This window comes from Mandrillus leucophaeus, unplaced genomic scaffold (genome assembly GCF_000951045.1).
Source record: "Mandrillus leucophaeus isolate KB7577 unplaced genomic scaffold, Mleu.le_1.0 Scaffold897, whole genome shotgun sequence".
Classification (NCBI taxonomy): Eukaryota; Metazoa; Chordata; class Mammalia; order Primates; family Cercopithecidae; genus Mandrillus; species Mandrillus leucophaeus.
In genome coordinates this window covers 512,965-540,280 of record NW_012109774.1, presented here as the reverse complement: position 1 = coordinate 540,280, position 27,316 = coordinate 512,965, and the positions used below count along the sequence as shown (strand labels likewise).

Here is a 27,316-nt window from a genome sequence, read left to right as displayed (position 1 = left end):
ATAACCTATAGAATGGAGAAAATATTTGCAAACTATGCTTCTGACAAAAGACTAACATCCAGAATCTTTAAGATACTTAAAAAAATCAACAAGTAAAATTAAAAAGTGAGCAAAGGACATGAACAGATACATCTCACAGAAGACATACACGTGACAAAGAAACATTAAAAAAATACTCAACATTACTAATCATCAGAGAGATGCAAATCAAACTCACAATGAGATACCAGCTCACACCAGTCAGAATGGCTATTATTAAAAAGTTAAAAAAGGCTGGGTGTGGTGACTCATGCCTGTAATCCCAACAATTTGGGAGGCCAAGGCAGGTCGAGTCAAGAGATCAAGACCATCCTGGCTAACATGGTGAAACCCCGTCTCTACTAAAAATACAAAAATTAGCTGGGCGGCTGGGAGGCTGAGGCAGGAGAATTGCTTGAACTCAGGAGGTGGAGGTTGCAGTGAGCCGAGTGTGCACCACTGCACTCCAGCCCGGCAAAAGAGTGAGCCTCCATCTTTAAAAAATAAAATAAAATAAGGCCGGGCATGGTGGCTCGCCCCTGTAATCCCAGCACTTTGGGAAGCTGAGACGGGCGGATCACAAGGTCAGGAGATCGAGACCATCCTGACTAACATTCTACTAAAATACAAAAAAAACTAGCTGGGCGTGGTGGTGGGCGTATGTAGTCCCAGCTCCTCGGGAGGCTGAGGCAAGAGAATGGCGTGAACCCAGGAGGCGGAGCGTGCAGTGAGCCGAAATCGTGCCACTGCACTCCAGCCTGGGTGACAGAGTGAGACTCCATCTCAAAATAAATAAATAAATAAATAAATAAATAAATAAATAAAATTTTAAAAATAAAATAAAATAAGTCAAAAATAACATATTGACAAGATTGTGAAGAGTAGAGATTCCTTATATACTGTTGGAGGGAATGCAAATAACTTTAGTCCTTACAGAAAACAGTTAAGACATTTCTCAAAGAACTAAAAACAGAATTAGTATTCAACCAAGCAATTCCATTACTGGGTTTATACCCGAAGGAAAAGAAATCATTCTACCAAAAAGACACCTGCACTCATATATTTACTGCAGCACTATTCACTGCACTGCAGCACTATTCACAATAGCAAAGACATGTAATCAACCCAGGTGCCAACCAGTGGTTGATTGAATAAAGAAAATGTGGTATATATATACACCATGGAATACTATGCAGCCATAATAAAGAATGAAATCCTGCCGTTTGCAGCAACCTTGATGCAGCTGTAGACAATTATCCTAAGCAAATTATCACATAAACAGAAAACCAAATACCACATGTTCTCACTCATAAGTGGGAGGTAAACACTGGGTACAAAAGGACAGAAAATTGGAAACAAGTAACACTGGGGATTCCAAAACTGGGGAAGGAGGAAAGTGGGAAAGTGTTGAAAAACTATCATCCATCAGGTACTATGTTTACTTTGGGGGCAATGGGATCATCAGAAGTCTAAACCTCAGCATCATGCAATATACCCACGCAACAAACCTGCACATGTACCTGTTGAATCTAAAAATTTTTTAAAAGCTGTAAATGAACTAGAATATTAAAAAGTAGATGATTAACTTTTACTTCTAGGTGGGCCCACTATGAAAGATTTGTGAGGGAAAGCCACAAAACCCAGAAGTTATAAGGTACATTTTAATAAATATATAACCACCAACCATCTGAATATAAAATATATTTACATCAAAAAGATACAAATAGAGAAACAAAACACTGAAAGATAAACAAATGAACTACACCTTTTAAGAAATATGAAAAGGCTATATTTTGTTGGTATATAAAACACATTAATCAAGAAGAAAAATAGAAACATCAAAATAAAAATATGCTAATGCATAAGCAGGGAATTAATGTGAATGCAATAGGTAAATATCAGAAAATTTACTTAAGCTTTCCTAATAATTAAATAATTTTACAGATTTTCAGTAGATTTAGAAGATATATAATTTTGATGTTCATATCTAAATCAGCTGGTTAACATTAAATCAATGCAACATTTTAGGGCGGCTGTGTGTGAATGCAATTAAGTACATAGTAAATTTAGAGAATGGATAACTATTTTTCTTTTTTTCTTTAAGACAGTCTCCCTCTGTCACCCAGGCTGGAGTGCAGTAGCCCAATCTTGGCTCACTGCAGTCTCCGCCTCCCAGGCTCAATTGATTCTTCTGCCTCAGCCTCCTGAGTAGCTGGTATTACAGGCATGGGCTGCCGTGCCTGGCCTGGCTTTTTTTTTTTTTTTTCCTTTAATAGAGATGGGGTTTCACCATGTTGACCAGGCTGTTCTTGAACTGTTGGTCTGAAATGATCCACCCTCTGGGCCTCCTAAAGTGCTGAGATTACAGTCACCATGCCTGGCCTGGAAGTTGAATTTTTTTTATATGTAACTATCTATTTTAAATATTGTACCGTAAATATTTCTTAGTGCTATAATTAAAGTTCTAGTTCATTATTTTTAAAAGCAGCTTTTGTTGCTAGTAATGATGTCACAACAAAGAGACTTTTAAAAAGGTAAACCAAAACTTAAACTTATTTCTGTCATTATTAGTTAGCTACCTTTTTATGGCAAAAAGCTCATATTTTAAAAACTTTACAACAAAATTCAAAAACTAGCCGAGAGTGGTGGCACACGCCTGCAGTCCCAGCTATTCGGGAGGCTGAGGCAGCAGAATCGCTTGAACCCAGGAGGCGGAGGTTGCAGTGGGCCAAGATCGCGCCACTACACTCCAGTCTGGGCAACAAAGCGAGGCTCCATCTCAGAAAAATAAAAAATAAAAATAAAAATAATAAAAAAAGCTTTACAACAAATGAGCACTCTTCATATTAAAATATTATTGTGAGACTATTTTATGTTTTCATCTTAAAAATGCTTACTGAACATAAAGTCATGCTACTTGACATTTTCAAATAAAATATTTATTTTTATAACTAACATCATTTGCCAAAAATAAGCAAGCCCTTGCTATTTATGTTATTAAAATGCCCTATGCCCCAGTAAAGATCTTGCATATAATATGTGAACTTTTCTAGCTTTTGTTGAAAATGTAGATACTGGAATGAAGGAAAAAGATGGCAATCATGACAATTCGGTTCTAGTATTCCTGATTATATGGCGAAAAGAGAAGTCATAAAATGTCTTTATAGACATATAGTAAAAGAATATGAGGTTCCAGTGATCTCCACCTAAACTATAAGCCTGTAAAAAATACATGTTTTCCTTTTTCATAAATGAGCACCTGACCTCACTAAATTATTCTAATTGAAGCCTTTCTGTGATTCATTGAGATTTACTCATTTCAAAATGCAGGATTACATTAGTGCCACATTAGGTGACTTCTATTTATCTCTGAATCTTTTACTTATTCTCTGCAAGTCTGTATCATAGAAGTCATTTAATTTTGCCCTAGGGAGACTCTTTCTCTTTTCCAGAGAATAGCCACACACTGGAGAATTAAGATCACTTATTCATGAAATATATACAAAACACACTCAGACTTATTACCTCATGAATCTACTAAGGGAGATTTAGTGTGAAGGAAAGATATGTTTATTTTCATTTGCTGTACATTCACAGGGAGATTGATCAAAAAGAATGTACTGAGTACTCAAGAATTTATAATTATGGTAGGCCTTTTATCATAACACATGAATTTTTTATTCAGTCTGCATTCATACAGTCTCCATTCCTAGAAAGATCTACAGAATGCACAATCATGAGGTTCAAATCCTCTATTACGAGGAAAAATAAAGCTATTAGTCTGAATTTAGAAATATTTGACCCATACGTTTTACTCTGAACCACCCTCAGCAGAGTCCCCAGAAGTATTTACAGCTGAATTCGTCACTAAGATTTGTCTGTTTATAGTGAAGATAAGGCTGTAAAAGAAAATTTCACTTTTCGTCTGACAGTCTTATTTTATTCTTGGATAAAGAACTTGGCTTCTGGGGGCTGGAAGTCTCTCGTCCAAACACTCACAGGGGTGACTTAAATAAGAATTTAACTTAACTCATAGGCATCCTTTTAAATTCTAAAGATGAATACAAACGCAGATACCCTATCTTAATTTAGTTATTCCCTTGGGATGCTTGGGGAAGTATGGTTCTCCTCTACAATATCCCTTAGCAAGACAGTAAGTGACTATCTATTTCAGAAGAAAATTCTTTGTGTGTGAAATGGAACTGAGATTTGGCTGACATGATTTTATTCATAGTTTTGAGTTGTTTCTATAGTTGTGTGCAAACTAATGACCTTGAACAAGTAATCTCCAGTGACATACTACAAGTTCAAAGAAAAAGTGTTGAAGTGGAACCAAAGTGACTGAATGTAGTCACTGAGGCAAGCATCAAGTAGGGCAGTACTCAAAAGGGCAAATATATAAACATATATATACACACACACACGCACACACACACGCCTATATATATATATATATAAATGTTTCTTTTATTATATTACTTTTCTTCAGAAAAAGTCATAGAGTATTTTAATGTTATTTCTCCAATCTAATTGCAAATGGTCAGGTTTCTCTGACAGAGAATTGGAAGTGAATCATTTTCTTTCTCAAAGCCATAGGATGATTACTATTAATTAAATGCTGCAAAAATTATCCAGTTACAGAACTGCTGTATGAAAGGCTGTTCTTTAAAAGTTCCTGATAGTGTAGCTTGTCCAGTTCAAGCCAAGAGAGTAAAAATAAGGTCAAAATATCTCATTTTCCATTTTTGCCTTGCAACAATACTGATAATAATGCAAAGAATGATGAGATTAATTCAGGATAAATGATCTGGCCAAGTCCTTTGAATACAAAGAGAAAGATATCAGAAGTTTAATCCTTAAAGTTATATAATTTATTAATTTAAATTATATGAAAATTCGAGGCATGCATGAAACATTAAAAGACTATAATACACTCTCCATAGTAAAATGATTCAATAGAAAATCTCTGGGAAATTAAGCTTTTATTTTATACTTAAGAATTAAAGTTTCTCACTTGCTTATATTTTTCTTCATCACCTTCCCAGCATTCTTATTATGAGGCACACTGAGAACATTTGCTTTGAGTTCACATGAAAGATTTAGTGCTATCTGAACAGACACCTGCCTGTTAATCAAAATCAGTAATTGACCTATGGCTGTAAGTCATCATTCAACAAGGAGGTAATGCAAAAAATAAAAGTAGAAATAAGAGACTTTTAGTTCTTCTTCACTTGTCCACTCAGTTAATCCGTACCTAAAGGACTGATGATTGCTACTGTTGCCTTAACATGCCATGAGCATGCTTAGGATTTCTTTTACCTAGGCTCTGCTTTTTGTTCATAGCTATCAAGTATAAGGTGATAAACAGAACAATGTGATAATTAAATTTTATTATTATTTTCTCTGCTTTGGCTCCAAAGATCAGTTTGAGAGTCTCAGCTTTTTACTTGGTTTACTCTTACTTTAGAATGAAATAATCTGTTATAAATTCCTTTGTCAAAGCCAGAGGGCTCTCTGCTTGCCAGCTGTCATTCAGTATGTAGGAAAGTTCATTTGACATTGTTTTCCTGTGTCAAGAAGAGAGCAGTCCATCTAAGAATCTGGATTCCCCTTTAGCCAAATCAAAAGAGGGCTGCTCTTTCATGGGCTTGTACCTATTAAGTAGGATCTTGAGGACCCACCAACCCCATACCCTGCCATTCCAGTTCTATTTCTCTGTATCAAACTGTGCAATTTTATATTGTCTCCTCAGACACAGATAGTCCTCACTTTGTTCTGATATACATGAATTTCAGTTACTTATGGTTTAGTTAAGTAGCACCAGTCCCCCAGTAACAGGGTTCACCTATTGGTTATCATAATATATTCACTGTGAGTAATTACATTAAGCACACATTTTACTACTAACTCTTCAGTCCACAAGTCATTACTTAACAGATGCACATCACCATCAATAATTCATCGTGTCAATTCTGTCAAAGTCTGAAGGTGATCATTAGCAAGTTCATGCACAGGCTTTTATGTTTACTCTCTGTCTCCAAGTGATAAGCTCGCTATCATTTTACAAAAAATAAAAAGGATAATTGAAATTGGCCAACAGAGACGTAAGTGTAGTATAAAAAGGGAAAGTGATAATACTAGCAGTGAAATTTGAATAGCATCACAGACTTTCATACCAAGTTAGTTGAGAATTGCCTCTGGAGATTCAACCTCATCCTTTACTCCCACTACTGGGATGCCTGTTCAAGGGACATGCAGGCTGAGCTTGCTCTGAATACCTCAAAGAATGCTCTTAGGTAGAAAAGTAGGTAGAACAGGAGGTTGCCCGTGGTGTGACATTGTGAACTTGCACAGAAACTGCCCACTCCAGCTGCTGCTAAATTACATTTGGGTCAAACAAATGTGACATTTGGCACTAGAAATTTCCAAGAAAAATACAGTAGAGATTTATTTTCTTCTGTAATAACAGTACTAAAACTCTTTTTTTTTTTTTGGAAAGGGCAATAGTAAAAGTCATAGACTTTGTGGATCATCTTGTGTATTTCTTTCTTGCAACCACATGACCACTGCAGAGTGAAAGCAGCCATAGACAACAGGTAAACGAATAGGTGAAACCCAATGAAAGTTTTTGAATATTAAAATTTGAATTTTAAAACATAAAAAATGCATTATGAAATTTTTTTTCCAATCATTATAATGTACAAACTATTCTTAGTACATAAACCATACAAAACAAATGGTAGGCTAGATATGGCCATAGTTTGACAAACTCTGCTTTAAAAATATCCATAAATTATAAATTATTAGGAGAAAATGAAAATAAAAAAGCTTAACAAATGTTCATTGGTCATAATAATTTATTTATGTCTTTTTTTTTAATCTTTTTTTGAGATAGAATCTCACTCTGTCTCCCAGGCTGGAGTGCAGTGGCACGATTTTGGCTCACTACAACCTCTGCCTCCCAGGTTCAAGCAATTCTCACGCCTCAGCCTCCCAAGTAGCTGGGATTACAGGTGTGTGCCACCATGCCTGGCTAATTTTTGTAGAAATGAGGTTTCATCATGTTGGCCAGGCTGGTCTCAAACTCCTGACCTCAGTTGATCCGCACTCCTTGGCCTCCCAAAGTGCTGGGATTACAGGGGCGTGCCACTACACCTGGCCTTGGTCATAATAATTTAAAGAGCTCTTCATTTTCAGAAAGAAATTAATGAAATTTTCAGATAGCAACTTGTATATGTGATTTAACTCATCAAAGTGGCCTTCCTCGCTATGTAAAATATCAACACTGTCCCCTCATTTTGTAATCTCCATTCCCCCGTTTTTACTTTATACTTCTGAATAAATAATCATCACATAAACTATTTTCTACTAACTTTTATTGCTTATGGCCTCATGAATAGAACTTAAGCTAAAACATGGTAGAAATTTTTATAGTTTTGTTCACTAGCACTAAAAACAGTGACTAGGCGGGCCCAGTGGCTCATGCCTGTAATCCCAGCACTTTGGGAAGCCAAGGCAGGCAAATCATGAGGTCAGAAGTTCGAGACAAGCCTGGCCAACATGGCGAAACCCCATTTCTACCAAAATTTAAAAAAATTAGATGGGTGTAGTGGTGGGCGCTTGTAATCCCACTACTTGCGAGGCTGAGGCAGGAGAATCGCTTGAACCTTTGAGGCGGAAGTTGCAGTGAGCCGAGATCATACACTGCGCTCTAGCCTGGGTAACAGAGTAAGACTCCGTCTGAAAATAAATAAATAAATAAATAAACAAACAAACAAACAAACAGATAAATAAATAATAAATAAAGAACAGTGACTAGAAATTAGTAGGCACTCAATGAATATTTGTAGCAGATTTAGATAATCCTAAAAGAATGAGTTTATAATCTGGAAACCCAAGAAACATATAAGGAGCAGACAATAGAAAGGATATCATTTTAATTATATTTCAAAATTAATAATTTCTAATTATTGAAATAAACATTTTTAAAAGGTCATGTTTTTGATTTGGGAGAAAATATCAGCAGCATTATCAGAAAGTGACATGGTCTATTCAACACGTGAGCACCTAAACAAATAATTATATGATATGATTATAATTAGTCAGACTTCCAAATATATGAAGTCATTACTTATTTCTACCCACACTTCAGAGGTGGGTATTGCAATGGGCACCAGTAGAGATTCTTGAGTCACTTAAAAGAAATAGCTCCAATAGAGCCACTTACAAAAATATTACAAGTTATGTGCAACAAAAATACGTCAAATTAGAACCTTATAACAATAGGTGAAGTATCTAGTAAGAATAGTATAATATTTGTGACAATAATGATGTGTATAATTGCTATAAAATACAATTAATTATATTAAGCTTATAATATAGAATAACTGGTTTAATGTAATTACCTGATAAAGATTAAATTGATATTGATATTAAAATTTTAATGCACATAAAATGTAGAAAACAATGGCTAATACAATGAATTTAAAATATATATGTGCAATTCAGTTTTTCAAGAATATAACTTTATGTTTTTATAACCGAACTTATTTTGCTCACAAACTTTCTCTCAGGATAAACTGTTAAGACATCAAAAGCTTGCTATCAAGAGCTTGCATTTTAACTGTACTTGCTCTGTGAAGAATAGAAGCCTCACCTCCAATGAGTAGAGGTTTAAGTGTGACAGAAATTGCCACAAATGAATCATATATGTCATAATATTTCAAAATAAAGCTGTTTCCATCATTTATTGAATCAACATTTGGTTAAGTTGTTAACTTAAAACAACTTAACATGTAAACCTCTGGTCTTGCATCAGTATATACCTCAAAATGTCTCAAAGAAATAGGAAATGTTTTTACTCCCATTTTGCATATGAGACACACCAACATTTACAATACTTAATTACCCTACTAAAGTTTATAAATGTTACACAACTTTTTCAATTTTATTAAAATAAGTGAATATCATGCACCCAAAGGTATTTGGAGTTGTTGATGAGGAGTTAGGCTCTAAAGTCTATATATAAGCCAAAAATAATAAAATAATTAAATTTTCATGGGCAAAGAATATTAGTCCTTACCTGAGGAATGGAGATCTAATGAAGGTTTTTACTGTATTTTATCTATATTTATATTTTGTATTTTACTGATCATGCTAAAAGTCATGATAAATTAATTTGATAGTAGAGAGCTGGGTGGATGGGACTGGAGAGAGAGACTGCAGATAGGGAGATCACCATCTAACATACTTCTGTGTTGTAAGAAAAAATAAATCCATTTGAGAAGCACATGTTTTATCCCAGGACTGCAGAGCTGAGGTGATAAAGCTTCAACTAAAGTAGTGGAAATGTTGATGTAAATCAGACAGTCCTTAATAACTAATTAGCCACAGAAGGCAGAGCAAATCTGATAACTGATGTCTGAAGCCAAGTTAGATGGAAATATTGCTGATAGGGTGTATCCCAGATAGTATATTGATAGTTCTCTGAAAGTAGGAAATATAATGACTTTGTATTGAATTATAGAACTTTTATTTGACATTTATACGACATATTATGGCCTAGATATACTTACAAAAAAATAAGATCTATCTATTTTGTGTCTAAAAGTTGCTTTTGTTAAGTGAACATTATGTTAAGTGAAGTAAGCCGGGTGCAGAAAGACAAATACAGAATGATTTCACTTTTGCGTAGGAGATAAAAAAAGTCAAACTCATAGAAGCAGAGAGTAGAATGGTGGTTACTAGGAGCTGAGAATCTAGTGGTGAAGACTGGAAAAATGTTGGTCAAGAAACACAAAATTTTAGTTAGGTAAAAGGAATAAGTTAGAGATCTATTATACAATAGATCTCTATGACATAACTATAGTTAAAAACAATGTGTTGTCTATTTGAAAATTGGTGAGATCATGCCTGTAATCCTGGCACTTTAGGAAGCCAAGGCAGGAGATCACTTGAGGAAAGGATTTGAAGACTAGCCTGGCCAACATGGTAAAACTTTGTGTCTACTAAAAACACAAAAATTGGCCATGGTGGTGGGCACCTGTAATCCCAGCTACTCAGGAGTCTGAGGCAGGAGAATCTCTTGAACCTGGGAGGCAGAGGTTGCAGTTAGCCAAGATCCTGCCATTGCACTCCAGCCTAGGCAACAAGAGCAAAATTCTGTCTCAAAAAAAAAAAAGAAAAAAAAAAAAATTACTGAGAGTAGATTTTAGCTGTTTTCAGCAGGGAAAAATATTTGAGGCAATTTATATGTTAATTACATTGACTGAGCCATTTCACAATATATACATATTCAAAGTATCATGTTTTAAACCTTAAATATATTAAACCCTTATTTTTAAATTGAAAAAAAATAAAAGTTGCTTTTTTTTTAACATAAATAATTGTTCTTTTAAGAGAATATACGGTCATGAAATTTAAATTTAAAAAAATGAGTGTTTTAGAATACTTAGAGTAAGATTTTTATTTTAATAAGAATATATTAACTGAGACCTTTATAAACTTCTATTCACTTTCTGGACGTTCATTTTCTAGACAAATGAAGTTTGTCTAGAAAAATTTTCTGGACATTCATATGTACATTTTTGGACATTTAAAGATATTAATTTCATGGTTCTTCATGCCTATAATTAGAACAATTTTAAAATGTGGGCTGAATTTTAATGTAGTATCTGTTATATCAGATTTTAAAAACATGTTTTTAAAAGGTAAATCTCAATGGAAATTAATAAAACAGAATTTGAAAATAAGGTAAAATTATAATATATTTATAATTTTGGTATATAAAATTAATTTATAAAACATGAAATTGAAATAAATATAATAGAGCAAATATAATTTTTCAATTATATAATTTTTTATATTTCTAATATGTTTCCTGAAATCATAAGGTTTATTTAGCTGGCCTGAGATTTATTCCTTCACACACTGCACTTGAGAACTGAGTCTAATCTTTAGTAAAATTCTAAATAAAAATAATATAATAAGAATTAATGTATATCAAGTATTTAGCAGACCTTTTAAAAAAGTCATTCTTAGTAGCAGGGTATGGTGGCTCACACCTGTAATCCCAGCATTTTGGGAAGCCAAGGCAGGCAGATCATGAGGTCGGGAGATAGAGACCATCCTGGCCAACATGTTGAAATTCTGTCTCTACTAAAAATAGAAAAATTAGCTGGGTGTGGTGGTGCACGCCTGTAATCCCAGCTACTCTGGAGGCTGAGGTAGGGGAATCTCTTGAACCTGGGTGTCGGAGGTTGCAGTGAGTCGAGATCCTGCCACTGCACTCCAGCCTGGCAACAGAGCAAGACTCCGTTTCAAAAAAAAAAAGTGTTATTCTTAGCACATCTCATCATTAACAGGTTAAATGTGAGCAAAAGAGCAGAAGAAATAATACAAACTTTGGAATTATATACAATCCTAGATTGAAACTCTACTTACTAAATGGTAGAAACTAAAAAAGTATCTCAATCTCTTCAAAATCAAAATGAGCTTGGAAAATACTCTCAAGATAAGTTTGTTGTAGGAAGTAAAGAAAATGTTGCATATGATGGTATTTGGAAGGAGGTATTTAAAATATGTGTCATTGATGTGAAAATGGCAGATACCATGCAGGACTAATTTGCAGCTCGCACTCGGATGGACAGAACGGCATGAGGAGACTCACATAATGAATTTTTGCTCCAAGAACTGATGCAGGAACATAGCAGGAAAACCAAAGGAATTCACAGTCCCTTTGAAAGAAGTGGCTTGCCACAGCACACTCCATGAGACAGCTAGAAAACTGTGAGTGCCTAAAATGTGAGAGGGGAAAGTCAGCCTCCAAGCACATACCCTGACCTCACTGAGGGAACCTGAAAATCCTGATCACAAAGGAAGTATTTAACCTTCTCTAGAGCTGAAACAAATTTAGAGAGCCAAGTGAAATATAAAAATAGAAGGAGAAGCAGGATGAGCCCTGTAGGCACTCCCAGTGCCCAGAGAAACCATTTCTAACTTTATCTCACAGAGGTTCTTGGTGAGGGCAGTCAGTGGAATTGAGAAAGGACCACAGCGAGAAGAAAATCTCCAGCTGAACTTTTAAATAATTTTGACTAAATACGATTATTCCTGGGTACAATCCAGGGTGGAGTGCAAATGGGAAGTACAGGCCATAGGAACACAGAGGCTAAAGCAGGTGGGGAGAGGTAAGGCCTAAACACCCTGCTTTCTTTCTCAGCAGGGAGGCTTGTAGCCTGGGGCGAGATCTCATCCCTGCTCACTAGCTGCCTGGATATAAACTCCATGCCGATGGTGGGGCAAGGTGGGAATAAGACTGGCCAGTGTGGGACCTGGGTGAGGCCTGTCATTGCCAGCTTTCCACCACTTCCCTGGCAACTTGTATGACGCAGCAGAAACAGCCATAATCCCCCTGGGAAAGTAACTCCATTGACCAGAGAACCACACCTCCATCCCCCACAGTGGCCACAGCAAGCCCTACCCAAGGAGAGTCTGAGCTCAGATATGCCTAACCTTGCACCCACCAAGCCTTTCTATACCTACTTTGGTAGTCAAAACGAAAGACATAGTCTCTTAGGAGCTCTAAGGCCTCTCCCATTGCCTGAGAGACCCAAAGTATACTTATCCAAGAAATCTTAGGGCGAACTTATATCAGCTGATGCTCTCTTGAAAGTTCTACCTCCTGGCTGGAGGCCAACAAACCGCTAGCACAACCAGCATTTGAGGAAATCAGCACACTAAACACAACTACAACTAAGGACCCTCACACAATTCACTTCACTCCCGTACTACCTCTGCTGGAGCAGGTGCTGGTGTCTGTGGCTGAGAGACCTGAAGACAGATCACATCACAGGACTCCATAGACACTCTCTAGTACCAGCCCAGAGTACAGTAGCTCTGCTGGGTGGCTAGACTCAGAAGAGCAAAAACAATCACTGCAGTCCAGCTCTCAGGAAGCTCCATCTCAAGGGGAAGAAGAGAACACCACATCAAGGATTAATTGTGCAGGACAAAATAATCTGAACGCAGCCTTGAGTCCCAGATATTTCCTCTGACATAGTCTATCCGAATAAAAAGGAACCAGAAAAACAATTCCAGGAGTATGACAAAACAAGGATCTATAACACCATCAGAAAATCACACTAGCTCACCAACAATGGATCCAAACCAAGAAGAAATCTCTGAATTTCCAGAAAAAGAATTCAGAAAGTTGGTTATTAAGCTACTCAAGAAGGCACCAGAGAAAGATCAAAAACTAGGTTAAAAAAATTAAAGAGCTGTGAGGCAAAGCATCAGATAACCTATAAAGAAAAACCTAGTAAATTAATATCAGATGTCTCAACAGAAACCCTACAATCTAGAAACTATTGGGGTCTTAGCCTCCTTAAACAAAACAATTATCAGCCAAGAATTTTGTATCCAGTGAAAATAAGCTTCATAAATGAAGAAAAGATACAATAATATTTAGACAAAGAAATTCTGAGAGAATTTGGCACTGCCAAGCCAGCACTACAAGAACTGCTAAAAGGAGCTCTAAATCTTGAAACAAAACCTCAAAATACACCAAAATAGAAGCATAAATCTCACCAGGCTTATAAAACAATAATACAATGGAAAAAAAAAAGAGAAGGTATTCAGGCAAAAACTAGCATGATGAAAATAATGGTGCCTCACATCTCAATATTAACAATGAATGTAAATAGCCTAAATGCCCCACATAAAAATTACAGAATGGATAATAATTCACCAGCCAAGTATCTGCTATCTTCAAGAGACTCACTTAACACATAAAGACTCGCGTAAACTTAAGGTAAACGGGTGGAAAAAGATATTCCATGCAAATGGACACCAAAAGTGAACAGGAGTAGCTATTCTTATATCAGACAAACAGACTTTAAAGCAATGACAGTTTAAAAAGGTAAAGAGGGACATTACATAATGATAAAAGGACTTGTCCACGAGGAAACTATCACAATCTTAAATATATATGCACTTAACACTGGAACTCCAAAATATATAAAACAATTACTACTAGACCTAAGAAATGATAGAAATGATATATATGACAACACAATAATAGTAGGAAACTTCAATATTCCACTGACAGCACTAGACAGTCATCAAGACAGAAAGTCAACAAAGAAACAATGAACTTAAACTATACCCTGGAACAAATGGACTTAACAGATACTTAGAGAACATTCTACCCAACAACTGCAGAATATCCATTCTATTCACCAACAGATGGAACATTTTCCAAGATAGACTGAATGATAACCCACGAAACAAGTCTTATCAGATTTAAGAAAATTGGAGTTATATCAAGTACTCTCTCAGACCACAGTGGAATAAAATTGGAAATCAACTCCAAAAGAAACCCTCAAACTCGTGCACATACACAGAAATTAAGTAATCTGATTCTGAATGATTGTTGGGTCAACAGTGAAGTCAAGATAGAAATTTTAAAAATTATATAAATTGAATGATAATAGTGACACAACTTATTAAAACTTTCAGGATAAAGCAAAATAAATGAAAAAGGAAAGTTCATAGTGTTAAATGCCTACATCAAAAAGTCTAAAGAGCACAAACAGACAATCAGAGGTCACACTTCAAGGAGCTAGAGAAACAAGAACAAACCAAACCCAAACCCAGCAGAAGAAAAACAAAAAACAAAAAACAAACAAACAAACAAAAAAGCAGAACTAAATAAAATTGAAAAAGAAAATACAATAGATAAGTAAAACAAAAAGCTGGTTCTTTGAAAAGATAAACATAACTCACAGACCATTAGTGAGATTAACCAAGAAAAGAAGAGAGAAGGTACAAATAGCCCAATTAGAAATGAAACAGGAGATATTACAACTGATAACACAGAAATAGAAAAGATCAGGCAGGACTACTATGAACACCTTTACATACACAGGCTAGAAAAGCTAGCAGAGATGGATAAATTCCTGGAAATATACCACAGTCCTAGATTAAACCAGGAAGAAACAGAAACTCTGAACAAACCAATAACAAGGAGCAAGATTGAAATGGCAATTTTAAAAAAAAGTGTCAAAAAACAGGAGTCCAAGACTCGGTGGATTGACAGCTGAATTATATCGGATATTCAAAGAAGAATTGGTACCAATTCTATTGAAACTATTCCAAAAGATAGAGAAGGAGAGAATCCTCTGTAAATCATTCTATGAAACTCCCATAACCTTAATACCAAAACCAGGAAAGGACATAACAAAAAAGAAAACTACAGACCAGCATCCCTAATACATATATATGCAAAAATCCTCAGCAAAATACTGGCTAACTGAATCCAACAGCATATCGAAAAGATAATCCACCATGATCAAGTTGGTTTCACACTAGGGATACATGGATGGTGTAACATATGCAAGTCAATAGATGTGCTACACAGCATATAAATAATTAAAAACAAAAATCACATCATCATCCCAAGAGATGCAGAAAAAGCATTTAACAAAATCCAACATCCCTTTATGATTAAAACCCTCAGCAAAACTGGCATAGAGGGGACATACTAAGATAATAAAAGCCATTTATGACAAACCCACAGTCAACATTATACTGGATGAGGAAAAGTTGAAAACATTCCCCCTGAGAACTGGAACAAAGCAAAGATGCCCACTTTTACCACTTCTATTCAACATAATACTGGAACTCCTAGCCAGAACAATTGGACAAAATAAATAAATAAAGGGCATGAAAATTGGTAAAAATGAAGTCAAACTGTCGCTCTTCACTGATGATATGATTGTATACCTAGAAAACTCTACAAACTCATGCAAAAAGCTCCTAGATCTGATAAAAGAATTCAGTAAAGTTTCAGGATACAAAATCAATGTACACAAATTAGTACCACCATTATACACCAACAGTGACCAAGTTGAGAATTAAATCAAGAAATCAACTCCTTTTAAAAGAGCTTCCAAGAAATAGTATAACATATTTAGGAATATACCTAAGCAAGAAGGTGAAGGACTCTGCATGGAAAGCTACAAAACACTGCTGAAAGAAATCATTGATAACAGAAATAAATCATTGATGACAGATGAGAAACACATCTCATGTTCATGGATGGGTAGAATCATTGGGAAAATAATCACACCGCCAAAAGCAATCTAAAAATTCAATGCAGTTCCCATCAAAATATTGTCATTCTTCATAGAACTTAAAAAAGAATTCTAAACTTCACATAGAATCAAAAAACAGCCTGCCTAGTCAAAGCAAGACTAAACAACAACAACAGATCTAGAGGCATCACATCACCCAACTTCAAACTATATGATAAAACTATAGCCACCAAAACAGCATGGTGCTACTATAAAAACAGGCACACAGACAAATAGAACAGAATAGAAAACCCAGAAAGAAAGCCAAATACTTACAGTCAACTGATCTTTGACAAAGGAAACAAAAACATAGAATGGGGAAAGGACACCCTATTCAACAAATTTTGTTGGGATAATTGGCAAGCCACATGTAGTAAAACAAAACTGAATCCTCATCTTTCATTTTATACAAAAATCAACTTAATATTAATCAAAGACTTAATTAAGACCTAAAGTCATTAAAAATGTAGAAGATAGCCTCAGAAAAATTATTCTAAAGATTGTCTTAGGGAAAGACTTTATGACCAAGAACTCCAAAGCAAATGTAACAACAACAAAAACGATAGATAGGACTTAATTAAACTAAATACGTTTCTGCACACCAAAGGAAATAATCAGCAGAGTAAAGAAACAATCCACAGAGTGGGAGAAAATCTTCACAAACTATGCATCTGACAACAGACAAATGTCCAGAATCTACAAAGAACTCAAACATATCAGCAAGAAACAATAAATAATCTCAACAAAAAGTGGACTAAGGACATGAATAGACAATTCTCAAAATAACATAAATAAATGGCCAACAAACATATGAAAAAATACTCAGCATCACTAATGATCAGGGAAATGCAAATTAAAATCACAATGTGATACCAGTTTACTCCTCCAAGAATAGTCATTATCAAAAAATCACAAAATAATAGATGTTGACATGAATGTGGTGAAAAGGGAACACTTTTACAATGCTGGTGGGAATGTAAACTAGTACAACCACTATGGAAAACAGTATGGAGATTCCTTAAAAAATAAAACAGATCCACCAGTGGATCCAGCAATCCCAGTACTGGATATCTACTTAGATGGAAAGAAGTCATTATATGAAAAAGACATCGGCACATATGCATGTTTATAGCAATACAATTTGCAGTTGCAAAAGTATGCAAAAGTATGGAACCAGTCCAAATGCCCATCAATCAATGAGTGGATAAAGAAATAATGGTGTGTGTGTGTGTGTGTGTGTATGTATGTATATATGTGTGTGTGTATGTGTGTGTATATATATACACACATGCACATACATACATGCCATGGAATACTACTCAGCCACAAAAAAGGGAACCAAATAGTGGCATTTGCAGTAACCTGAATGGAGTTGAAGACCATTATTCCCACTGAAGTAACCCGACAATGGAAAACCTAACATCATATGTTCTCAGTTATAAGTGGGAGCTAAGCTATGAGGACACAAAGTTATAAGAACAATACAATGGACTTTGGGGACTTGAGGGGAGGGATGAAAGGGTGGGGGTTAAGGGATAAAAGACTACACATTGGGTACAGTGTACACTACTCAGGTGATGGGTACACCAAAATCTCAGAAATCATCACTAAAGAACTTATCTATGTAAACCAAACACTAACTGTTTCCCACAAACCTATTGAAATAAAAATAAATAAATAAGTACATAAATTGGGGGAAGAAAAAAAATGAAATTTCAATTAAATGTACATATGTGTGTATTTATGTCATTGATGTAATATCTATCATTTACAAATAATCAGTTACTGAGGAAAAGTGTCCTAGATCCATAAAATTATTTTCTGCTTGAAGGGTCCTATGGGAAGAGTTGTGTAGGTAACAGAGATCTTCTAATTACATTTTACTTTTCACATCTTCAAAATGTTACAAAGGTGAATTTCATATTAACACAGTTTATATTGATAAATAGTATATTATACTTCAAAGTGAATTTATAATTCATAAATATATGAGAGATTTGTCCATTTTGGATATCCATTTAGATAAGTTAAATTAGTTACAATTTAAATTTAGTAGATGTTTACTGAAAGTCTACAATTGATCACAAGTGTTATCACAATTAATAGTGTTTCTAAAATTAGAAACATGTAGTTTCTATCTACATGCAAAGTTGTCTATCATTTGAAAAAGAGAATTAATGTATAACAGGAGAACAAATGAGTATTCAATAATTTGTACTTGTAGTTTTGAATATTTGCTAATGATCACTCAGTTCTAAGACATGTATCAATTCCTGTTTAGGCTCCAGATTTTGAATTACACTCACTATTAGAAGCGTGAGATTTGATCAAATTGTTAATGAATGGTCATTTACATTGTAATTAGATATGTTCTAATTTAATACATGTTAGAATTTAAAATTTGAGGTGGGATTATTACTCGCATTTTAGAGATGTAGAAGTTATAACTGAAAATAATACTATTAAATTTGTGAATATTCAAAATTAATTAACTATGGAAATGTCAAGGAGTCTACCTTACAAATATCTAAAATATTTGAAACATTTCAGAGTGTTAATGGTTTAGTTATAGACAAAATATCTACTCTTCAAAATTTATAGGACATAAAACAAGTGAAATAATCTATGGAGAAAACTTTAGAATAAAAGAGAAATAGGATGCTTCTGACTGTTTTAGAATAGAAGACTCAGGCTGAAATGCCCTCTAATTCTAATACCAGCCCACTTGGGCAAATTACAAAAAAAAAAAAAATTATTTGCATTGCTCATCTTACATGAAAATAAGAGAAAATTTCAAGGGCAGTCAAATAGCTGAAGGAACAGTGAGGTGAAACCAGAGAGAGACCTAAAGGAATACAAAAGCTAGCATTTCTTGTGGACAGAGGTTTCCAACAATGAGATCTGAGGCATCTGTCTTGGGCCAAACTCAAGGTGGGAGAACAAGGAACCACAGATCTTGCATTAAGCCTGTATGGTTAACGGGGGCTGACATGCCTCTATGTTAGTGATGCCTTTGGTTCTGGGTTGAAGCAAATTCAGGCTAATTAGAGGAAGGCATCTGCAAAATTTAGGCCCCTAAGAAGTCCCAGAGAGTAAAGAAAACTAATTATAACTTTAAAATAATATTACCTAACACAGAAGGAATCAAACTAACATGAGTGAGAGTTGTCAGAAGCAACAAACAACAGATTTAGACACCAACATTTTCGATGCTGAAATTATTAGCCACAGGATATAAAATAAAATGTGTAATTGTTAAGAAATAATGGACAGAATGAAAAAAAAAAGAACATTGAAATTCATAAATAAATATATAAATGTGAGAATAATTCAAGAAGTTTCAGATATAGACAACCTCAAAATAACAAATACACAGGAGCTTCTGCTTTTAAACATGATGGATTAGTTTGTATCAGACAAACTGTTCCCACATGAGTAACTACAAAGCTTCAGTTCATAGTACAAAATTTAAGTGTTTAAAGACATTAGAGACTAAAAAATACAGCTAACACTTAAAAATCTGAAGTCCCAGAAAGAGGGGACGTGAATGGAAATGAGCCTGACATTCTTTACCATTTTTGCCTTTAGAAATGATTGATTCACAAGCAGCTCTAGGCTAAGAGACTTTGCATACATGTGGGCTGAGGCCACTGGGCAGTCTGATGAGGCTGAAAAGATACAAATTGCAGTTCAGGGCAATCAAGGCAGTCAGGACCTTAGACTCCTATCCCTCAGTAAAGAGAACGGCAGGGCAACACTGCTTGTCTTCTCCGGGCATTCGCTGAATTTGAAGATGTACACAGCAAAAGGCGGAGATCCAGGAAGAAAATGGAAGTTAAGATGATAAACTTAGCTTATAAATAGTTGTAAGGCATAGATTTATCTCAGAACTAAGCAAAGCTAGTTCTGAGTTAAAAATGAAACAGCATTCAGGGCTCACCAAGAATGAGTGGCCCTGGTATAAATATTGAAAGCGAAACAAGGTAAGGCAGTCCTCAAAAACACTAAATCTTGGTCTCAAATCATCCAATTCTTGCTTGGAAGAAGGCAATTTTCTCTTACTCTAAGTGTTTGCCTAAAAAAAAAGTAAATTCTGTCTTAGAAAACTTAATATTATCCAGAGCATCTATATATTTTCTTATACAATATCCATCATTCTTTCAAACATTGCCAGGTGTGTTATGCTACCTACTAGATATTTACAGCAGGCTTCTGAAGTATCAAAATTATTTCCTTTAAAATAAAGAAAATGATGGGATTGGACCATAGGCTGTTACTACTGACAAAACAATGCTCAAGAAACTGCAAAAAATGCAATAATTAGAAGACAGGTACTAATATATCAATATTCATTATTATATGTGTGATTAAATGCATAAAAATTAAAATACAAAAAGTTCAATCTCACTAATAAGAAGAGAAATATAAATGTAATGACGAACACTTGGGGATTGATTATACGACTCTATATTTTGTTATTTTAAAACTTATTCATAAAAAAATTTTTGACAAGACAGTAAAACTGTCATTCTATATAACTTGGTAATATTATAAATACTTATATATTTTCTAAAAAGAAATAAGCTTATATGTCACAAGGGCTTTCCTTTCCTACCCACTAATTTTTTCATCTAGATGTCTATTTAAGGAAATACTCAGCGATTAGGATAAACTTTTATGTATGTGGATGCTAATGGTGGCATTATGTATATAAAAAATACTTGAATCCCAGCAAAGTGTTTAATAATAGGGTTAAGCTCAAGTAAACTGTGACATTTCCATGTGAATAATAATTAGTAAGCAATTTGAAGTGTCTTTCAAAAATGTAATAACATAGTTTCACGCATACAATGTAAGTAATGACTACAAGCAACAAAAGTAACAATTTCAAGGATGTTAGTAAATCTATATATACCTATACTTAGGTGCCTAGCTATATAATGTCCGAGAGAGGGAGTTGAATACCATGATAAATAGGTACATTTCTATAGAAATATAAATAGTTGTATGTGTGTATATATATAGTTATATGTATATATATACACATATATTATATAGATATAGATATAGATATAGAGATTATATATCTGATGTTTTTTGAAGTAAACATCAAAATCACCATTCAGATTCTGTCTTTTGGGAAAGAGATTACCCCAGATAGAAGATGTTTTATTGTGTTTTAAAGAAGTTTCTAAGGCTTTCTTACTTCAATAATAGTGTATTCTAAGCTTTAGTACCTTCTCCCAGGACGAATATTCTCTTTTATGTGTGCCTATATTCATCCATGTGATGACAAACATTTAGCCCTTTTACTATCTAGATTTGCTATGTACTTATAAAAGAAATCTCTTTTCTTTAGACTTCTGCATTGTCATATGTTACAGGAGTTGCTGTTTTCCAAAAATAAACTATGAAAACCATCTAACAGCCATAGGATATCTTTTTGACAGATAACAAATAAGAATGTGTCATTCCTTATTGATTACATAAGTTTTTTCCCTTCAGCTACAATTTTGAAATCTCCGCTCACAATGATTGAAATAAGTTTTTTGTTTTTTGTTGTTGTTGTTCTCATTTATCTTAATAATTTAAAAAAAGATGCTGAATATTTGGTCATACTCTATTGTTGCCAATTTCAGTTTTTTTATACTTACTAGAAGTATCTTATGGTTAGTTATATCATTTATTAGAAACAAACATGAAAATTACACTTTTAAAATATTATTTTTCTTGTGTACTTATTCAGGAAAATTAAGACAGACATAAGAAAATCTGAAGAGGACAAATTTTTGGAGATTTTTCCAGTAACTCTAAAAGCATAAGAATAAAATCTTTAAATGCATATGTTTAATTTTAAACAAATGATTCACTTTCTTTTGAAGGACTAAATTAGTAAACACAATTAAAACTATAAATTATAACTTTTACCATTCTTATACTTCTTTATAATTGTCTACTTATTTATCTGGCTTCTATGTGACATTCTCAACTTCTCAGAGATTCTCTTCATAATTGACATCCCAGGAAGAATTTGCCTAGTATTTTACATTTCTTAGCATTGAAATATCATTCTCAATATGTCCAAAAAATTGTTTGGCCTGTGTTAAGTGACTCAAATCTCTTTTTTATTTTATATGAAATCTTGTACATAATGCACAGGAAATGAATAAGGAACTTAAAGATGAATAAGAAGCAGAAAGCACCTACAGACCAAAAATAAGAGATATTTAATTTCTCTCTTAATCTGAAATAACAATAATTAAAGCTAAGTTTATGTAAATTTTTGTGATATTAACCATTACAATATTAAAGCTGCATCACAATATAACACAGGATGTATAGTTATATAAATCCAAAATTATATACCTTTGTTGTTATCCATTCCTCCTACAGCATACAAAGTTCCAACTGTAGATTTTCTGGGTTTAGTTCTCGGACTTTGCATTAAAGTTCTTCTTTCTGGCAATAGATGGTATTTCATTGCTTCTAGAATCAGTTTTTGACATTCCAGATCATTCTTAAATAATGCATGATTTTCTAGGTCAGCCAATATCTGTGAATAATACACAATCACTGTTAATAATGTTTTCAAAGGGATGAACATTAGGTCATTACTTAAAATTAGAAGTTTAATGTCTACGATATTATCTTTATATTGAGCAGGATGCAGGGTGTAGTAAGAATCCATTAGAGCAACAAATAAAAATGGGTAAAATGAATGGCTTTCAATAGAGACAGAATGGATATTATTTTTGATTCAATATTATTTATCATTTTACCACACAGAGTAAAAACAAATATCTACAGTGATCAGTTTTTCCATTCACTTTCTTTTTATGAAAGCTGTCTGAAAATCAAGTATAGTTACCTGTGTTGGCCAGAAACATGTCAGGTGAAAGACATTTAAAAACAGACCTCAACAAATTAATCCATTACAAGCTTATCATAAGTGTTCATATATTTAATGTAAAATGTGTCAAGTATAATTTAAATACCTTTTAAATTAAAAATAACTCAATAAAGATGAAAACAATTTCCTCATAACATTTCTTTAATTATATACGGAATTTAAAAGTTGTGTATTAGGCAAAGTAATAGTTTCCAGTAGTGAAAATTTTATACCAAAATTCAGCACCCAAGAGACCAAGAGAGTGAGACCAGTAGTTTTAAAGTATATTGTGTCTATTTTTTTTGCTATGATAGGTTATTTTCCCTGCAAATTTTGTTTACATTTATTTGCTCACATCCAGAGTATTTTTTATTTTCCACTTTCTCACTCTTTAGAATTTTTTCTCCTTGATTCTTTTAGTCTCTCCTTTTCTTTTTTAATGGATCCTGTTTCACTTTAAGTGACAATAAAATGTGTCCCATAGATTTAGAAAATTAAAAAGTAGAAAATTTAGCATTTACTCACTGACCTTTCCTTGTACATTGATAAAAAATTGTACCACATCTGTACACAAATGTTCATTGAATGAATAAAAATGGCAGCATTTAACTAATTAAATTGAACACTAAAATTATGGCTTTAATTAAAATATTTAAGCCTACCTACTATCTAAAACCATTAGACGTGCCATAAAGAGTATAGAATAATTACACCGAATAATTTGTTTTTTTTTTTTTTTGAGACAGAGTCTCACTCCGTTGTCCAGGCTGGAGTGCAGTGGTGTCATCTCGGCTCACTGCAACCTCTGCCTCCTGGGTTCAAGCAATTCTCCTGCCTCAGTCTCCTGAGTAGCTGAGATTACAGGTGTGCACCCACCATACCCAGCATATTTTTCATTTTTAGTAGAGACAGGGTTTCACTATGTCGGTCAGGCTAGTCTCAAACTCCTGACCTCAGGTGATCCACCTGCCTCTGTCTCCCAGATTGCTGGGATTACAGGTATGAGCCACTGTGCCTGGGCCAGAACAGTTTTAATCTGAATAAGAAGTATAATATTAGTTACTAGATGCTTTGGAATTACTTAAGTGAAGACAATTAATTGCATTCTTGGCTCAGTTTCCTTTTGTTGTATACTAATAGCTGCCTTTCTACCCACTTTTATTTTGAACATGATCTTTATATTTATATATATATACACACACACGTGTGTGTATATATATATATGTATACACACACATATATATTTTAGTATAGAAGATCTCCAATGGAAAGTTTTGAAAAGACGCAACACAATCTCTATCAAATTACCAAAGTCGTCTTTTCACAGAATTGGATAAAGCAATTCTAAAAAATATATATATATAAAATATCAAACTAAAAAAGAGCCCAAATGTCAAAGCAATCCTGATCTAAAAGAACAAAACTGGAGGTATCACATTACCTGACTTAACCCAAGCAACATGGTATTTCTGTAAAGATAGATACAAAGGCCAATGGAACAAAATAGAGAGGTTAGAAATAAAGCCACATATTTACTGCTAACTGCTCTTTGAGAAGGTCAACAATAACTTACACTTGGGAAAAGACACACTCTTCAATAAATGGTGCTGGGAAAATTGGATAGCCACATGCAGAAGAATGAAACTAGACTCCTGTCTGTCACCATATACAAAAATCAACTCAAAATGAATTAAATACATAAATGTAAGTTGCAAAACTGTTAATATAAAACACTAGAAGAAAACTTCAGGGAAATTCTCACAAACAGTGGTCTAAGCAAAGGATTTATGACTAAGACATCAAAAGCACAGGCAACAACAACAAAAAGACAAATGGGAGTATATCAAATTAAAAATCTTCTGCACAACAAAGAAAAAAAAACCAACAGAGTGAAAAGACAATCTGTTTAATGGGAGAAATATTAGCAAATTATTTATCCAACAGAGGACACATATGCAGAATGTACAGGAAACAAAAGCAACTCAACAAGAAAAAACTAATCCCATTAAAAAGTGGGCAAAGGACATGACTAGATAATTCTCGAAAGAAGACATACAAATGGCCAACAGGTATATGCTAAAATGCTCAATATCATTAATCATCAGGGAAATTTAAATCAAAATCACAATGAAATACTGTCTTATCCCAGTCAGAATGACTATTTAAAAAGACAAAAAGTAGCATGATGGTGTGAATGAGGAGAAAAGGGAACTTATATAGTGTTTGTTGGAAGGCAAACTAGTAGAGCCACTATGGAAATCAATGTGGAGATTTCTCAAAAAACTAAAAGTAGAATTACCATTTGATCCAGCAATTCTACTACTGGATATCTACCCAAAGGAAAATAAATCAGTATATCAATGGATATCTGCATTCATATGTTAATTGCAGCACTATTTATAATAGCAAATATATGGAATCAATCTACGTATCCATCAATAGGTTAATTAATAAAGAAAATGTGGTATATATACACAATAGAATGCAACTTGGCCATAAGAAAGAATAAAATTGTGCCATTTGTAGCAACATGTATGGAACTGGAGGTCATTATCTTAAGTGAAATAAGCCAGGCACTAAAAGACAAATATCACATTTTCTCGCTTTTATTTGGGAGCTAAGAAAATTAATTATATGGAGGTAGAAAGTCGAAAGACAGATAACAGAGACTATAAAGGGTGAGTGGGAGACATGGAGGACAAGGAAGCAAACTGAGTTAAAGGGTAAAATTCTTAGTAAGATGGAAGGATTAAATTCAATGTATGATAGCAGAGTAGGGTGACTATACCTAACAAAAATGTATTGTTCTCAGGTAACAGACACTCCAAATACCCTGCCTTGATTACAACACGCTATATGCATGTAACAAAATTTCTCATGTACTTCATGAATTTGTACAAATAAGTAAAAAAAACAACAACAAAAAAAATTAGAAATGTACTCCTTTTTCATGTTTCTTCTTGCAAAATTCTAACAGAATAAAAAAGTAAATCCAAGAGTTTGGAAACAGCTTAGGTTTCAGAAAAGTAGATTCATGACATAGATTCAAATATTTTTAAATTTTGGAATATGAATGCAGAGAATAATTTATATTAAAATGAGTTTATATTCTATCCCTAATATTTAGATGACTCTTTTAACTAATTAGGGTGGATTAATTTTAGCTTACAAGTAACCCTATGCCTTCTTGACTTTAGTACCATGTAAAAATAATTTTAGCATAGTATTTTTATATTAATAGTACTTGGGTTTAATTTCTCATATTTTATGCTTAAAGATTATATGTTAGTGGTACAGTAAGTTAGAAGTAATTTTGAAAATGATTTAGGATGGCCAAAGTACAAGATTGATTAAATGAAATTTCAGTAAGTGGTATCTTCTACTGAGGTTTAATCTTGTGAATTCTTGTCCAGCTACAAATTTAAAATGACTTAATGTGTTAGCTTATACTTTTATTTGCACAACTTTAAGGTAACAGACTAATGTTATTGATTAATTAATGATAATTTGTGAATAACTTTTCATTTTCTAAGAAAACATTACAAACAAATACATGCAAAGATATATAAGGATTATATCAAATTTTATAATTATAAAAGAAAAAATAAATTCTATAAAAATAAAGTATTGAAAGATCATCAACTCTATGTGCCTAGGTTTGTAATACTTTAAAGTAATAAATTTTAAAGAAAAATACAAAGTTCAATGTCCATAGATATACACATAAAAATATATTAAGATTTACTTCAATATATGACATGGCAAATAAAAATAAAATAAAATAAAATAAAAATGTGTATTGTATTTAATAAAATGCCCAAGTTATTCTGTATTCAAATACTATTTTCCTTTTTATGAATAAAATATTGTCTAAAATGTAACTTTGCCCTACTCCTACTCATTTTGACAAACTAAATTATTCATAATCACTGTAACCTATTGTTGTGTATTTTAAAATTATTACTTGTAACAATTTCTTGCTTATAAACACCATAGCCTGTGTTTGCACTTCATCTCCTCTGACAACACTAATGACTTCATCTAAACATAATTACCTGTAAAGACCCTACCTCCTAATAGCATTACTTTGGGGGTTAGGACAACAGCATATGATTTTGGGTGGGATACAAATATCAGCCCATAACAGATTCTACTAGGTAATAACTCAATACCTGACTACAGTTTGATCATAATTTTATTATGAGTACTACCCAGCTTCCTATTGCCCGTTTGTTACAAAATGCTCATTTTCTGAGTAATTTGAATCAAGGAATAA

The 27,316-nt window shown here is 33.6% G+C and overlaps 1 protein-coding gene across 3 annotated transcripts in view; it reads right to left on the bottom strand.

Annotated features, from left to right (window-relative positions):
- Positions 1–27,316, bottom strand: part of KLHL1 (kelch-like family member 1) — a 478,878-nt gene that overhangs the window by 153,614 nt on the left and 297,948 nt on the right. For all 3 annotated transcript variants that reach the window (XM_011969523.1, XM_011969520.1, XM_011969521.1), the window contains one exon: positions 22,518–22,704. In XM_011969523.1, the coding sequence (XP_011824913.1) occupies positions 22,518–22,704 (187 nt within the window). The remainder of the gene's footprint in view (positions 1–22,517; positions 22,705–27,316) is intronic.